The sequence below is a fragment of the Coregonus lavaretus genome (assembly GCF_964263955.1).
Source record: "Coregonus lavaretus genome assembly, chromosome: 33".
Classification (NCBI taxonomy): domain Eukaryota; kingdom Metazoa; phylum Chordata; class Actinopteri; order Salmoniformes; family Salmonidae; genus Coregonus; species Coregonus lavaretus.
This window is the reverse complement of record NC_140020.1, coordinates 20,294,600-20,309,634: the sequence shown is the minus strand read 5'-3', so window position 1 is coordinate 20,309,634 and position 15,035 is coordinate 20,294,600. Positions and strand designations below refer to the sequence as shown.

The window sequence follows — 15,035 nt, the reverse complement described above, 5'->3', positions numbered from 1 at the left end:
ACGTGTTGATACACATTTAAATATATTTACATATACAGCCCTGATTGGTAGATAGGATCGTCTAGACCAGGGTTCTTCAATTCCGGTCCTGGAGGGCCGAAACACTTCTGTTTTTTATTTCTACCTGGTAGTTAATTGCACTCACCTGGTGTCCCAGGTCTGAATTAGCCCCTGATTCGAAGGAGAGGATGAAAAACAGAGGTGTTTCGGCCCTCCAGGACCGGAATTGAAGAACCCTGGTCTAGACTATAGCCTACCCCACTAAGCCCTTCAAAGTAGGAGGATAGATATGCAAATAAAAGATGACTGGTCATTGGTCAGAATAATTAGATCAGATTGTGATGTCATGATCTGGGCCAAAAACTCCATCCCACCTGAACAGGCTGAAATTCCAGGCATTTTTTTCAAACAGCCCTTACACAAAAGGGGCAATATGATAATTCTCTCAATTTCCGAGTGTTATTTCGACCTCAGTGTGGAAATGTCAAAAAACAACAACAAAGGAAATCAAGTTGACTCCACTGCCCCTTTAATAAAATAAACACTATTCTGGAGTGTTCGGGGTTGAACATTCTACTTCAACACCATACATACATACAATGATTTCATTTCCTGAATCATTCATGACACTTCCCTCAGGAATACCATCTATAGTGCTGGCACAATTACCGTATATAACCGATGGTTATGAATGAAGACCATCATGAAAATAAAATAACAGCTGAATGAAGATGGGACAGCCGGGCATTCATGCGGTTGAGTCCGTTTCTGCGTTAACATTGACTCAAAGGAATAATCCTTTAAAAAACGATCTATTTTTCTTTCTTTCATTAGTCCACTGTTGATACAGTCCCAACATGTTTTGCATGTCAGCAAGTTTTCAATAAATATAATTTTTGGAAAAATGCATCATAATGATGTGGAAAGTTACACTGCCTCTTGACTGCTGACATGCAATACATTTTGGGACTGTATTAACAGTGATTAATGAAAAAACAAGCAAGGTGCAACAAGCAAGGTGTTGTAGCAAACAATAATCAAAGCTTGAGTTGAGATGAGTTGGTTATTTGAATCAGCTGTGTAATGCTAGGGCAAAAACCAAAATGTGCACCAGGACCGAGTTTACAATGCCCCATCCCTGCAGCACAACACATAGAAATAGGATGAATAGAATGTTCCTGGCAATTTGACTTGTACACTCGCAGTGGCTGCCTGGTACTGTATTGAATAATTTGTAGAACGTTCATTCAATTGATGTTAACTGATGTGGCTCATGCAATGGAATATATATTTTTGTAATCAGTTGAGTTGAATCAAAAAATCACAACACATATTGATGGGTACACTTCCTGCTTTTACTTCCTGCTTTGCTCCTATGGGCACACTCGCAATGGCAGCCAGTCCACCCATTATGCAATCATTGACTTGAATGGGGACGCCAGTTCGATTCATTCTGTTTCTATGGGAGCACATGCAGTCAGGAGCAGAGGAGAGGAGAAAATGAGTCTTAAAAAATAAAATAATCATCGTCATCTACACAATCTAACATAACTGACCAATATCCCAAAGGAACCATTTGATAGTTTAAAGACATAAAAAATAAACATTTGCCAGTACATTACATTAGCGCTATACCAGAGAAACTACAAGTAGGATAATTGTAATTACCTTTACCTAATGCAGTACTCAGCCATCACCTTTTAGTACTAACCCAGTAAGAACTAGCTGCATATGTTATTCCATTATAGTTACCCTGGAATAACGCCAACGTAATGTAGTGTTGCAAAACATATTTAAAAGCAAATATTACTTCCACCACATGCACACACAATAGTGATTTTGATGCGTACAAGGATATTCACCTAAAATATATTTTTTGTCATCCTGTGCATTATCAGAACAATAACCATTGATTGAAGAGAAATGATTTTCTGGTGAAACTGAGCCTTTTAGTGTGCTGTGCAGTACACACAGTCCAACAACCTGGCTAGTAGCATACAATCAAACTCAACTACAATGCCTGGTAGTCTTCTATTCATTCCTTCTCTTTTCCCTGGTAGAAACGTTGGACATCCCGAGTACAAATCTGAGGTGGGAAACCCAACGCTCCATGCACTTTCAGTCTAACCAGGGCCAAAACTTTCCCTCGGAGTTTCGGCCCTGGTTAGAGTGGAAGTGCATGGAGCGTTGGGTTTCCCACCTCAGATTTTCCTTTCTGTCTTCCTATTAGCTAAAACTGTTCTTGCTGACTTGCATCCTTCCAGCTCTGCTGCTCTATCAGAGTATCCTTCCCAGAGCGTGTTGACCACAGTCCTCCCTGCTCTCAGTAGGGTCCATGTCCATCGAGGCCTACTGGCCTGGCCTGTTCAGTTGGGGCCTAAAGCCTGAGGCTCAGTTAAAACCCAGACCCGCTCCCTTGGGTCTCTGTGTGGCCCGAACGGGCTCGGTGATGCCCCTGCCCTCCGGACCCAGGCCCATGCCGGGGCTCCAGCCCATACTCTGCAGCATCCGGTTGCCCATGTTGGTCTCTGGGATGGGCACCGCACTCTCACCTACCACCCCTAGAGAAGGAGAGATAAAAGAACAGGAACACAGAGTTACAACATAAGAAGAGATGGAAATAAGAGGAGAGTATGTTAGAGGGGGAGAGTGAGACATAAGAGAAGGAAGGAGAGACTGAAAGAGATACGAGCAGAGCAAATTATCTTGATGAAGGCTTAAGGCTTATTGATTAAGCAATTTCATTCCCCCTCCTGGTATTAACATTTTCCACTCACCTAAAACACACTACTAACAGAGGTAGAGGTGAAGGTTGGGAAGGGAGCAGGAGAGGGTTTGGGATACACAGCCGTGATTGGCTTAGGGTTAATCTGGTATCTCTCTGTGACTGCAGAGCCTGCCAACTGACTACTGTCCAATCCAGGTTAGGGAGGAGGGTTGAGAGCTAAAACTGGATTTAACAGGGGATGGTGAGGTGGGGGGGGGATTGGGAGTGTGTCAGTGAGTGCAGTGGTGTGTGTCAAAGAGTTTACCTGTGGGTGGAGGTAAGCCAAGGGGTGCTGCTTTGCGTCTCCTCTTGACGTCCCCCGTACACAGAGACCCCAGGTGACCACTCGTCTGCCTGCAGAACCACAACCAGGAAATAAGCCTCATTCATTAGCATCCATCTGTTGGCAACATCCTAGAAACAATGTGCTGTTGTGGATGGAACAGCTGTATCATTTGTCTGTTAGATCCTTCGCTGATTGGATCATTCCTCCTGTACCTGCTGGCCGTCTTTACTGAGCAGCTCCTCCGATGGCCTCTGTCTGACCATGAGTCCCAGTGCATCTAGAGAGAGAGAAGAAATGAAAAGCCAATAGCAAATGTAAAATACGTCTATCTGGGCATTATCAGCCATAAATGTATAACAGCCGGTACTGTTCTGAAGGTGCAGCTAAGTGATAAACATGTCTTACCTGTCCATGTTCTCTTCTAGACCCTGGACTAAACCATGGGCTGTGGAGGACACATAGGTTCGTTTAGTTTATTTGCACACAGTCATGTCAAATAGAGAAAAATACAGAAAATAAATAATGTGTAGACAGATATTCTACAAGTCAGGTGACTGCGAGGGAGGTAAAGTAGACTGACTCATGCGAGTCCTGGTGGTGTCGTCCCAGCCGCTCGTTGAAGGCTTGTCCTGAGCTGCGCTGAGAAGCCTGGCCCTGGGGCCCACCATGAAGCCGGCTCAGCCTGGCCTGGAACCCTGCCACAGGAGAGGCAGCAGAGTGCACACATCATAGACTGGAATAGGGGAAACGCTACGGCAGCTGTAGAGGCTACATGATAAACCCTGTGCAGTAAATGCCCCCTACTGGCCATATGACAGATCACAACTCTTCTTTGTATAAAATTCATTCTACCATCATGCAAAGAAAAAGAGTGACAAGCGGGACTAGTAATCAAAATGGTACTGGGCCCAGAGATACAAACAAACAGGCAGACATATAAAAAGACAGGTCTGGGTCCAGCTACCTCTCTGTGCCCCGGGGCTCATTATGGGAAAGGATCCGGTGAGGATGCTGTTGAAGACAGGGTCAGCCAGGTCCAGTTCCTCCCCTGCCTCTCTCTCCCACCAGGGAATCACCCCCGCCACCCCACATGCTCCCCCCGGCTCCCCCTCATAGAACCAGTCACTCTGCTCATCGTCACCTGGGAGACGGGAGGAGGCAAAGGTTAAAGGTTAGGGCTGAGAAAATAGGTTCCATAGAAAACATTTACTTATTTAGATTTTGGACCAACTTTTTTAAGACATGTTTTATTCTTGTTGATAACACTGTATAAATGACATACGCAGTGGGTGTAGAAAATGTTTTTAAATAATCCTCATTTAAATATGTTTCTGCCTATAATTTCAGATATTTGGAAGGCTATTTGTTTATAATTAGATACATGCAGCTTGTCTTCGGTCATAACTTGCTGACCTATAAATCAGTACTGACAACAAATGAAAATGTTATAAATTGATTGATTGAATGAATGCATCAATAATATAGTTGACGTCTGTAAAGTTGTCTCATCCATTACTGCTTCTCTCACAGCATGAGACATCTAGGGTTCTGGGAGAAAAGCTCTAACACAAGGTAATGATTCTTCTCTTGCAAGATTTTCAAAGGACATGTTGAAATAAAGGCTGTACAACGATACAACAAGTTTCAAATTAGATTTCAGCTCGTCTTGGATGCATAATGTTATGTGAATAAAAAAAATCTGCTTTAATATTGCAGACAGATTGTAACTTCCATCAATGTAATTGTCTGCATCACTTCCAATCCCCCATGTTTTTCCCCCCCACACATATATACATACATACATACATACATACATACATACATATATACAGTGGGGAAAAAAAGTATTTAGTCAGTCACCAATTGTGCAAGTTCTCCCACTTAAAAAGATGAGAGAGGCCTGTAATTTTCATCATAGGTACACGTCAACTATGACAGACAAAATGAGAAGAAAAATCCAGAAAATCACATTGTAGGATTTTTAATGAATTTATTTGCAAATTATGGTGGAAAATAAGTATTTGGTCAATAACAAAAGTTTCTCAATACTTTGTTATATACCCTTTGTTGGCAATGACACAGGTCAAACGTTTTCTGTAAGTCTTCACAAGGTTTTCACACACTGTTGCTGGTATTTTGGCCCATTCCTCCATGCACATCTCCTCTAGAGCAGTGATGTTTTGGGGCTGTCGCTGGGCAACACAGACTTTCAACTCCCTCCAAAGATTTTCTATGGGGTTGAGATCTGGAGACTGGCTAGGCCACTCCAGGACCTTGAATTGCTTCTTACGAAGCCACTCCTTCGTTGCCCGGGCGGTGTGTTTGGGTTCATTGTCATGCTGAAAGACCCAGCCACGTTTCATCTTCAATGCCCTTGCTGATGGAAGGAGGTTTTCACTCAAAATCTCATGATACATGGCCCCATTCATTCTTTCCTTTACACGGATCAGTCGTCCTGGTTCCTTTGCAGAAAAACAGCCCCAAAGCATGATGTTTCCACCCCCATGCTTCACAGTAGGTATGGTGTTCTTTGGATGCAACTCAGCATTCTTTGTCCTCCAAACACGACGAGTTGAGTTTTTACCAAAAAGTTATATTTTGGTTTCATCTGACCATATGACATTCTCCCAATTCTCTTCTGGATCATCCAAATGAACTCTAGCAAACTTCAGACGGGCCTGGACATGTACTGGCTTAAGCAGGGGGACACGTCTGGCACTGCAGGATTTGAGTCCCTGGTGGCGTAGTGTGTTACTGATGGTAGGCTTTGTTACTTTGGTCCCAGCTCTCTGCAGGTCATTCACTAGGTCACCCCTTGTGGTTCTGGGATTTTTGCTCACCGTTCTTGTGATCATTTTGACCCAACGGAGTGAGATCTTGCATGGAGCCCAGATCGAGGGAGATTATCAGTGGTCTTGTATGTCTTCCATTTCCTAATAATTGCTCCCACAGTTGATTTCTTCAAACCAAGCTGCTTACCTATTGCAGATTCAGTCTTCCCAGCCTGGTGCAGGTCTACAATTTTGTTTCTGGTGTCCTTTGACAGCTTTTTGGTCTTGGCCATAGTGGAGTTTGGAGTGTGACTGTTTGAGGTTGTGGACAGGTGTCTTTTATACTGATAACAAGTTCAAACAGGTGCCATTAATACAGGTAACGAGTGGAGGACAGAGGAGCCTCTTAAAGAAGAAGTTACAGGTCTGTGAGAGCCAGAAATCTTGCTTGTTTGTAGGTGACCAAATACTTATTTTCCACCATAATTTGCAAATAAATTCATTAAAAATGATGAAAATTACAGACCTCTCATCTTTTTAAGTGGGACAACTTGCACAATTGGTGGCTGACTAAATACTTTTTTCCCCCACTGTATACACACACATATACATATCCTTTTTTAAAATCTATTTCCCTTTATTACTTTCCAACCCCACCACCCCTTCCCTAATTGGAGTAAACTAGTGAACAACAATGCTTAGGCCTCTACTTCCAGCTTATACATACTATATACATTTTATGGACACAGTCAATTTTACAATAATTATATTTAGTTTGTTTTTACTCCTGAACTTCCTCTACCCTCAACCTCTACGATCATTTTCTTGATGTCCATCCGGTTTGCTTCTATATTTACATTTACGTCATTTAGCAGACACTCTTATCCAGAGCGACTTACAAATTGGTGCATTCACCTTATAGCCAGTGGGATAACCACTTTACAATATGTATTTATTTATTTAAATTTTTTTTGGGGGGGGGGGTCATATCTTTCTAACTGTGCACTTTCACAAAAGCTCTCAACCTATATACAGTGGGGGAAAAAAGTATTTAGTCAGCCACCAATTGTGCAAGTTCTCCCACTTAAAAAGATGAGAGAGGCCTGTAATTTTCATCATAGGTACACGTCAACTATGACAGACAAATTGAGAAAAGAAAAAATCCAGAAAATCACATTGTAGGATTTTTAATGAATTTATTTGCAAATTATGGTGGAAAATAAGTATTTGGTCACATACAAACAAGCAAGATTTCTGGCTCTCACAGACCTGTAACTTCTTCTTTAAGAGGCTCCTCTGTCCTCCACTCGTTACCTGTATTAATGGCACCTGTTTGAACTTGTTATCAGTATAAAAGATACCTGTCCACAACCTCAAACAGTCACACTCCAAACTCCACTATGGCCAAGACCAAAGAGCTGTCAAAGGACACCAGAAACAAAATTGTAGACCTGCACCAGGCTGGGAAGACTGAATCTGCAATAGGTAAGCAGCTTGGTTTGAAGAAATCAACTGTGGGAGCAATTATTAGGAAATGGAAGACATACAAGACCACTGATAATCTCCCTCGATCTGGGGCTCCACGCAAGATCTCACCCCGTGGGGTCACAATGATCACAAGAACGGTGAGCAAAAATCCCAGAACCACAAGGGGTGACCTAGTGAATGACCTGCAGAGAACTGGGACCAAAGTAACAAAGCCTACCATCAGTAACACACTACGCCGCCAGGGACTCAAATCCTGCAGTGCAGACGTGTCCCCCTGCTTAAGCCAGTACATGTCCAGGCCCGTCTGAAGTTTGCTAGAGTGCATTTGGATGATCCAGAAGAGGATTGGGAGAATGTCATATGGTCAGATGAAACCAAAATAGAACTTTTTGGTAAAAACTCAACTCGTCGTGTTTGGAGGACAAAGAATGCTGAGTTGCATCCAAAGAACACCATACCTACTGTGAAGCATGGGGGTGGAAACATCATGCTTTGGGGCTGTTTTTCTGCAAAGGGACCAGGACGACTGATCCGTGTAAAGGAAAGAATGAATGGGGCCATGTATCGTGAGATTTTGAGTGAAAACCTCCTTCCATCAGCAAGGGCATTGAAGATTAAACGTGGCTGGGTCTTTCAGCATGACAATGATCCCAAACACTCCGCCCGGGCAACGAAGGAGTGGCTTCGTAAGAAGCATTTCAAGGTCCTGGAGTGGCCTAGCCAGTCTCCAGATCTCAACCCCATAGAAAACCTTTGGAGGTAGTTGAAAGTCTGTTTTGCCCAGCGACAGCCCCAAAACATCACTGCTCTAGAGGAGATCTGCATGGAGGAATGGGCCAAAATACCAGCAACAGTGTGTGAAAACCTTGTGAAGACTTACAGAAAACGTTTGACCTGTGTCCTTGCCAACAAAGGGTATATAACAAAGTATTGAGAAATTTCTGTTATTGACCAAATACTTATTTTCCACCATAATTCGCAAATAAATTCATTAAAAATCCTACAATGTGATTTTCTGGATTTTTTCCCCTCATTTTGTCTGTCATAGTTGACGTGTACCTATGATGAAAATTACAGGCCTCGCTCATCTTTTTAAGTGGGAGAACTTGCACAATTGGTGGCTGACTAAATACTTTTTTCCCCCACTGTAGCTGTACCATGATATTTGCATTGCTACTAAGTAACCCTCCAATTGTTCTCCACTATTCCCCCCGCTAAAGCCCCTCCCCATCCAAAGTTGGGCCGTCATCCCAGTGATCGGCATACCACCCCCGTCCCCCCGGATCCCTAGGCCCCCGAGAGGACAGGAACCATCCATCGAAAACAGCACACAGAGCCACCCACAAAACAGAAGCAGGTCAACCGCCAAAAGCATTTCCAACACTCTCACCTCAATATATATATATATATATATATATATATATATATATATATATATATATATATATATATATATATATATATATATATATATATATATATATATATATATATATATATATATATATAGCTATTTAAAAATATATATCTATTCAAATATCTTGCATATCTTAATTTCCATCATTATCAATTAATATTCGTAATAATGTTGGTAGTTCATGCGTAGGATTGTTACCTATAACCTGGATTGCCATTGTATTCCATTACATTTTAGCAAACAATTATTGTGCTTCATCCTATATTCTCCCTAACATCCTTACCCCCTTGCAACAGACGTGGGATAAACACACACACACACACACTCTAACACACTCAACCATAAGATCAGATGCTCAACGGTTCTTACATCCCAGAGCCCAACTCAAGAAAGGACCTGATTTACGAATGCATATACAGTTACAGCTGTATAAAAAAAGCATGCAAGATTTAGCAAAAATTGACAACAATGTGAGATTTGATTCATCTACAGTGAGGGAAAAAAGTATTTGATCCCCTGCTGATTTTGTACGTTTGCCCACTGACAAAGAAATGATCAGTCTTTCATTTTAATGGTAGGTTTATTTGAACAGTGAGAGACAGAATAACAAAAAAATCCAGAAAAACGCATGCCAAAAATGTTCTAAATTGATTTGCATTTTAATGAGGGAAATAAGTATTTGAACCCCTCTCAATCAGAAAGATTTCTGGCTCCCATGTGTCTTATACAGGTAACAAGCTGAGATTAGGAGCACACTCTTAAAGGGAGTGCTCCTAATCTCATCTTGTTACCTGTATAAAAGACACCTGTCCACAGAAGCAATCAATCAATCAGATTCCAAACTCTTCACCATGGCCAATACCAAAGAGCTCTCCAAGGATGTCAGGGATAAGATTGTAGACCTACACAAGGCTGGAATGGGCTACAAGACCATCGCCAAGCAGCTTGGTGAGAAGGTGACAACAGTTGGTGCGATTATTCACAAATGGAAGAAACACAAAATAACTGTCAATCTCCCTCGGCCTAGGGCTCCATGCAAGATCTCACCTTGTGGAGTTGCAATGATCATGAGAACGGTGAGGAATCAGCCCAGAACTACACGGGAGGATCTTGTCAATGATCTCAAGGCAGCTGGGACCATAGTCACCAAGAAAACAATTGGTAACACACTACGCCGTGAAGGACTGAAATCCTGTAGCGCCCGCAAGGTCCCCCTGCTCAAGAAAGCACATATACAGGCCCGTCTGAAGTTTGCCAATGAACATCTGAATGATTCAGAGGAGAACTGGGTGAAAGTGTTGTGGTCAGATGAGACCAAAATCGAGCTCTTTGGCATCAACTCAACTCGTCGTGTTTGGAGGAGGAGGTATGCTGCCTATGACCCCAAGAACTCCATCCCCACCGTCAAACATGGGAGGTGGAAACATTATGCTTTGGGGGTGTTTTTCTGCTAAGGGGACAGGACAACTTCACCGCATCAAAGGGACGATAGACAGGGCCATGTACCGTCACATCTTGGGTAAGAACCTCCTTCCCTCTGCCAGGGCATTGAAAATGGGTCGTGGATGGGTATTCCAGCATGACAATGACCCAAAACATACGACCAAGGCAACAAAGGAGTGGCTGAAGAAGAAGCACATTAAGGTCCTGGAGTGGCCTAGCCAGTCTCCAGACCTTAATCCCATAGAAAATCTGTGGAGGGAGCAGAAGGGTCGAGTTGCCAAACGTCAGCCTCGAAACCTTAATGACTTGGAGAAGATCTGCAAAGAGGAGTGGAACAAAATCCCTCCTGAGATGTGTGCAAACCTGGTGGCCAACTACAAGAAACGGCTGACCTCTGTGATTGCCAACAAGGGTTTTGCCACCAAGTACTAAGTCATGTTTTGCAGAGGGGTCAAATACTTATTTCCCTCATTAAAATGCAAATAAATTAATAAAAATTTTGACAAATGCGTTATTCTGTCTCTCACTGTTCAAATAAACCTACCATTAAAATTATAGACTGATCATGTCTTTGTCAGTGGGCAAACGTACAAAATCAGCAGGGGATCAAAATACTTTTTCCCCCTCACTGTATATAGTCTAACTTACTGATATTGAATATTATGTTTTTATCTTGAGGTGATTCGCACCGCTGTGTATTCAATACGCCATCTTGTCTTTTGGAGTCTTGTGATTTTAATACAGTCTGCTTTTATGAAAGTGTCAATTGCATAATATTGCACATTTACACACGGCCCCTATTCGTATCTGCCCACTTGCAATCGCTCAAGAGATGCTGAAAGACATATTTCTACATTTCTGTTCCAGAGACAAAATTAACATTAGGTGTGTCACTGCACTGCAATAAATACTTAATTCTGCACAAGTTAATTTTATTTTAGGCTACATGTGAGAGGTTATAGGCCTACAGTCAGTGTCCAGATTTCAGTTACTGATGAATCTCAAGTTCAAAGGTGCGGTAGACCAGGGGGTGCTGCCGCACCCCTTCTTCCGCCATCCCTGTAAATGGCAAGATTTGGTGGCCAGTAAAATAGATTGATTACCTTGCCTCCCCTCGTCATTGGTGTACAGTCCACCATCACTACTGTTGCTCACACTGCTGGTCTCACTAACAAAGAGAGAGACAGAGAAAGAGAGAGATGAAGGAGAAAAGATGGGAGTGTGAGAAGGAGAGATGATGGGTAAACAAGAAAAGTCTGAAGTCAATTTTCATTGTCCATCATACAGCGAAACCTCTGAGGTAGAAGGAGACTTGCTGTGGGGAGAATAACCTTAAACAAGCCTCCCAAACACTGCTTTTCAACCAGGTGAGTGTACCTGTGAACGTATAGGCCTACACAAAGGAGCAGGGAAACAAAACAGACAAGAGAAACACTAACCACCTGTCACTCATGTCCTCATCTGAGCCCTTCTGCTCCTCAAACTCCATCTTGTCCTTGGGCCCCGCCTGCCGCATAATGGCATCCCCACTTTCCACCACATCAGTCACCTCCAGCCCGAGCCTGTGGGCTGCCAGTTTCCTCTTCTTCACCCTGCTCTTCCCTCCTCCAACTCCACCACCAGTGAGCTCCATCCCTGCCCTGCCCTCAGCCGCGCTCACCCCAGGGATCCTGCACCCTGCGTGGGGCTTGGGGACAGGCGGGGGACCTAGCATGGTGGTGGTGCTATTGGAAGTCACTGGCTCCAGAGGGGGATCGACGGCCATGCGTTTGACCTTGCGCCGTCGTCTCAAACTGCGGGACCCCTCTGTGCTCCCCACTCCTCCTAGGTCATCCTGCCAGAGGGGGCGCTTGCCACGTCCTGTGTCAGGGTTCAGGGGGGTACGGCGCTTGGGCCCCAGCTGCTCGTCAGAGTCGCTGTTGTCACGGGCATGGCTGTTACTGCTGGCAACGCTGCCTGTGGTGGCGCGGTAGTCCTGACAGGAAGTGAGCGAGGGAAGAGAAGTATAGAAAGAGGAAAGACACATGCCAGTTAGACAGTATCTGTTTTCATAAGGAATATGCTTACTGTACAGTTACCAAGGTACTGTTCCTTTACAATTACAATAAGATAAGTGAGGTTTATTGAGGACCTGGACCGCCCGAGACCCCCTCCAAACCTTGTGTTCGTCCAGGCTGGACTCGGAGCCCTCACTGAGGTGGCCAGTCTCCCAGGGCGGGTGGGGATTGTCAGAGCGTCTCTTCCTCCCTCGGCGTTTCCGGGCCTGTCTCTTCAGCAGGCAGCCCACGGCCAGCGCGTGGTCCCCCCCATCCCCGAAGCCCCCCCGCGCCGCCTGCTCCGAGCTCTCCTCCAGCGCCGACACCAGGTCATGGACCAGCTCGTCCATCGTCCGGCTAAAGTGTCCCGGGAAGGAGAGAAAGGAGGTGTTAGCGTGTGGTACAAACGGTGAAGAATATATATATTTGTGTGTGTATAGCCCAAATCGTGTGTGTGTGTGTACACTACTATCCTGGTGGTCCTCTGTAGCTCAGCTGGTAGAGCACGGCGCTTGTAACGCCAAGATAGTGGGTTCGATCCCCGGGACCACCCATACACAAAAATGTATGCACGCATGACTGTAAGTCGCTTTGGATAAAAGCGTCTGCTAAATGGCATATTATTATTATTATTATTATTATTATTAACATGTCAGTGTGGAAAACTGTCCCATGGCATGAGTATAACCTGGCATATATCTATTAGTATTATTATCTGTAATGAAAGGTGTTCCAGTGCACATACCATCTTAATGCTAGCTAGGTATTAACGGCAGCCAAATGTTGGATGAACTTGCATGCAGAGTTTGGGTTAGACGGCCCAGGAACAGCCAATGTGTTAATCCAATCCATGGAGATCTGACCCACATTTAAAAGCTAGCATAGTTGGCTAAACCACAAAAGAAAAGCAAGCTAGTTAGCTAAATCTAGAGCCACAGACTCGCAATTTGTTACTTATCGTTAGTGGCCCATTTTGCTGTCAAAATGTCAACATCTGATAGCTAGGTAGCCGATGAACGTTGTAATGTCATCAAAATATAAGCAGCTGTCCTGCCAGGTAGCTAGCTAGCTATGCTAATCAGCTAGCTAGCTAGCAATTTTCTCAGACATCACTTACCAGCTGGTTCCCGCTTTACTGAAGGTCTTTAAATTAGCTGCACCGAACATTAATGCCCCCCAAAGCCTGTTACTTTTAACCAAAAATAACGGGAACACGTCTAAATAAGGGAGTAACCATTATTACAAAGCTAGCCTAACAAATCTGCGAAAACGCAGTCGAGACACTTTTTCTTCTGTTGTGTTGTGGTTGGCTACCAACGTTAATGGTGCATTACTGCCACCTACTGGACTGAAGTGTCTCTCCACCAACTTTGTGGGAGTCCATGCTTTGTACACCTGAGGAAACATTAGGCTATCCATTCTTGAAGTTGTTGACAAAATTGCAAAATCTCTGTTTGGTTGGGGATCATTGGTGGACAGCAATCTTCAAATATTGTCACATAGCAGAGATTTAGAGATTTGGTGTGGGTCTGGCCTACAACATCTGTGAGCCACGGTGATGCTTACGACCCAAGGGCAGACATGGTTTTATGGGGAGCCATAGTTTAGTTTGATGGAACAATTCAATTACAATTCCTCCCATCAGAACAATAACAATCTAAGATGTTACCTAGGCTTTGCTCTTTTGTTCCAAACTCCCCACTCCTTCCCAAAGTGTAGGCCTACCCACAACATGATAGTCTCAGAAATCCCAGACCTAGGGCAGCGACAGCACTGTTCCAGGACTCTAAGCTCAAACATTATTTGGTACATTGTGGGAGGCAATCCATCTGTCTCTAGAAAGACTGACACCATGATGCAGCAGTAGTGTACAATTGTTCTATATGTCATCATGCATTTTTTGTTGTTGTTGTTAAATATAACATCTAGAATAAAATACAGCATTTATGACTGAAATCAGTTTATTACAAATTATATGATGGTACAAATCAATGTTCATGATGATGTACAAACTGGTATGTAAAGTCCATGGCATAACATCTGTAAATATATTCAGTACAACAAAAATATTAAATAAATAATTTGGAAAAACAACATTGTAGCCTTCAGTATGACCATAACATCAAAGTCATTTAAAAAAACTGTTTTTGACGAATAGCAACAGATATTCACATACAGTTTGGTTTGCACTTTGCAGTAATTTTTTCCCGCCCCAATTGTATTTTTATACAGCTTGAGTTACATGCATTGTAGCAAAAACTAAATTAATATTGAGAAGCAAGTAGCCCAAAGCTGACATCACCCATAGCAGCAAAGGTGACATAATCAGACCAATAGCCAGTCAGATGTCTGTTCTGGGTAGGTGACAAATCCATACATTCTCAATAGCTTTAGGGTCAGTGAACACCATGGCACCATTGATGACTGAAAAAAAAAAAGCTTTACATTTAGCATAGATATGATCTGTTGTAGGATTAAGTACTTGACAGAAATCAAACTGATAAGTGATACTCTAAAACAGCCTATTAAAACCTCAATTTCAGCCACAAGTCATTGTATTTACTGCTTAATTAAACATACTGCTTTATTTTCAGTTCCACCCATGGGTTATGAGGTGTATCTCAAAATGAAAAAGTGCACATTTGGTGAACTAGCCTGAACTCTCACCCAACTAAACTACATAATTATGTTACACATGCATAAAATTGTTTTTTTGTCCGTTCTTATTCTTTAACTTACATCTATACAGGATTCATCACACACAATCCCACACATCCCAGCTGCCTTTGCAGACGGAGGGAATAAACTGTAACATTGGCTCAGCCCA

General features: G+C 43.1%; 1 protein-coding gene across 2 annotated transcripts; it reads right to left on the bottom strand.

Moving 5' to 3' along the window:
* Positions 1–507: 507 nt before the first annotated feature.
* LOC311108034 (G patch domain-containing protein 2-like) lies at positions 508–13,512 on the bottom strand. Of its 2 annotated transcripts, none has more exons than XM_084150674.1 (10): positions 13,326–13,512; positions 12,331–12,565; positions 11,615–12,147; positions 11,276–11,340; positions 4,018–4,194; positions 3,634–3,748; positions 3,459–3,498; positions 3,266–3,330; positions 3,033–3,121; positions 508–2,561 (listed from the first exon to the last, which is right to left on the bottom strand). In XM_084150674.1, exons 1-10 carry the CDS (start codon positions 13,373–13,375, stop codon positions 2,392–2,394), a joined length of 1,539 nt encoding a protein of 512 aa, XP_084006800.1. In that variant the 5' UTR covers positions 13,376–13,512; the 3' UTR covers positions 508–2,391. The 2 variants fall into 2 exon arrangements, with proteins under 2 accessions (XP_084006800.1, XP_084006799.1); XM_084150673.1 differs by having other exon boundaries at positions 11,612–12,147; positions 13,326–13,468.
* Between the last annotated feature and the right edge of the window lie 1,523 nt (positions 13,513–15,035).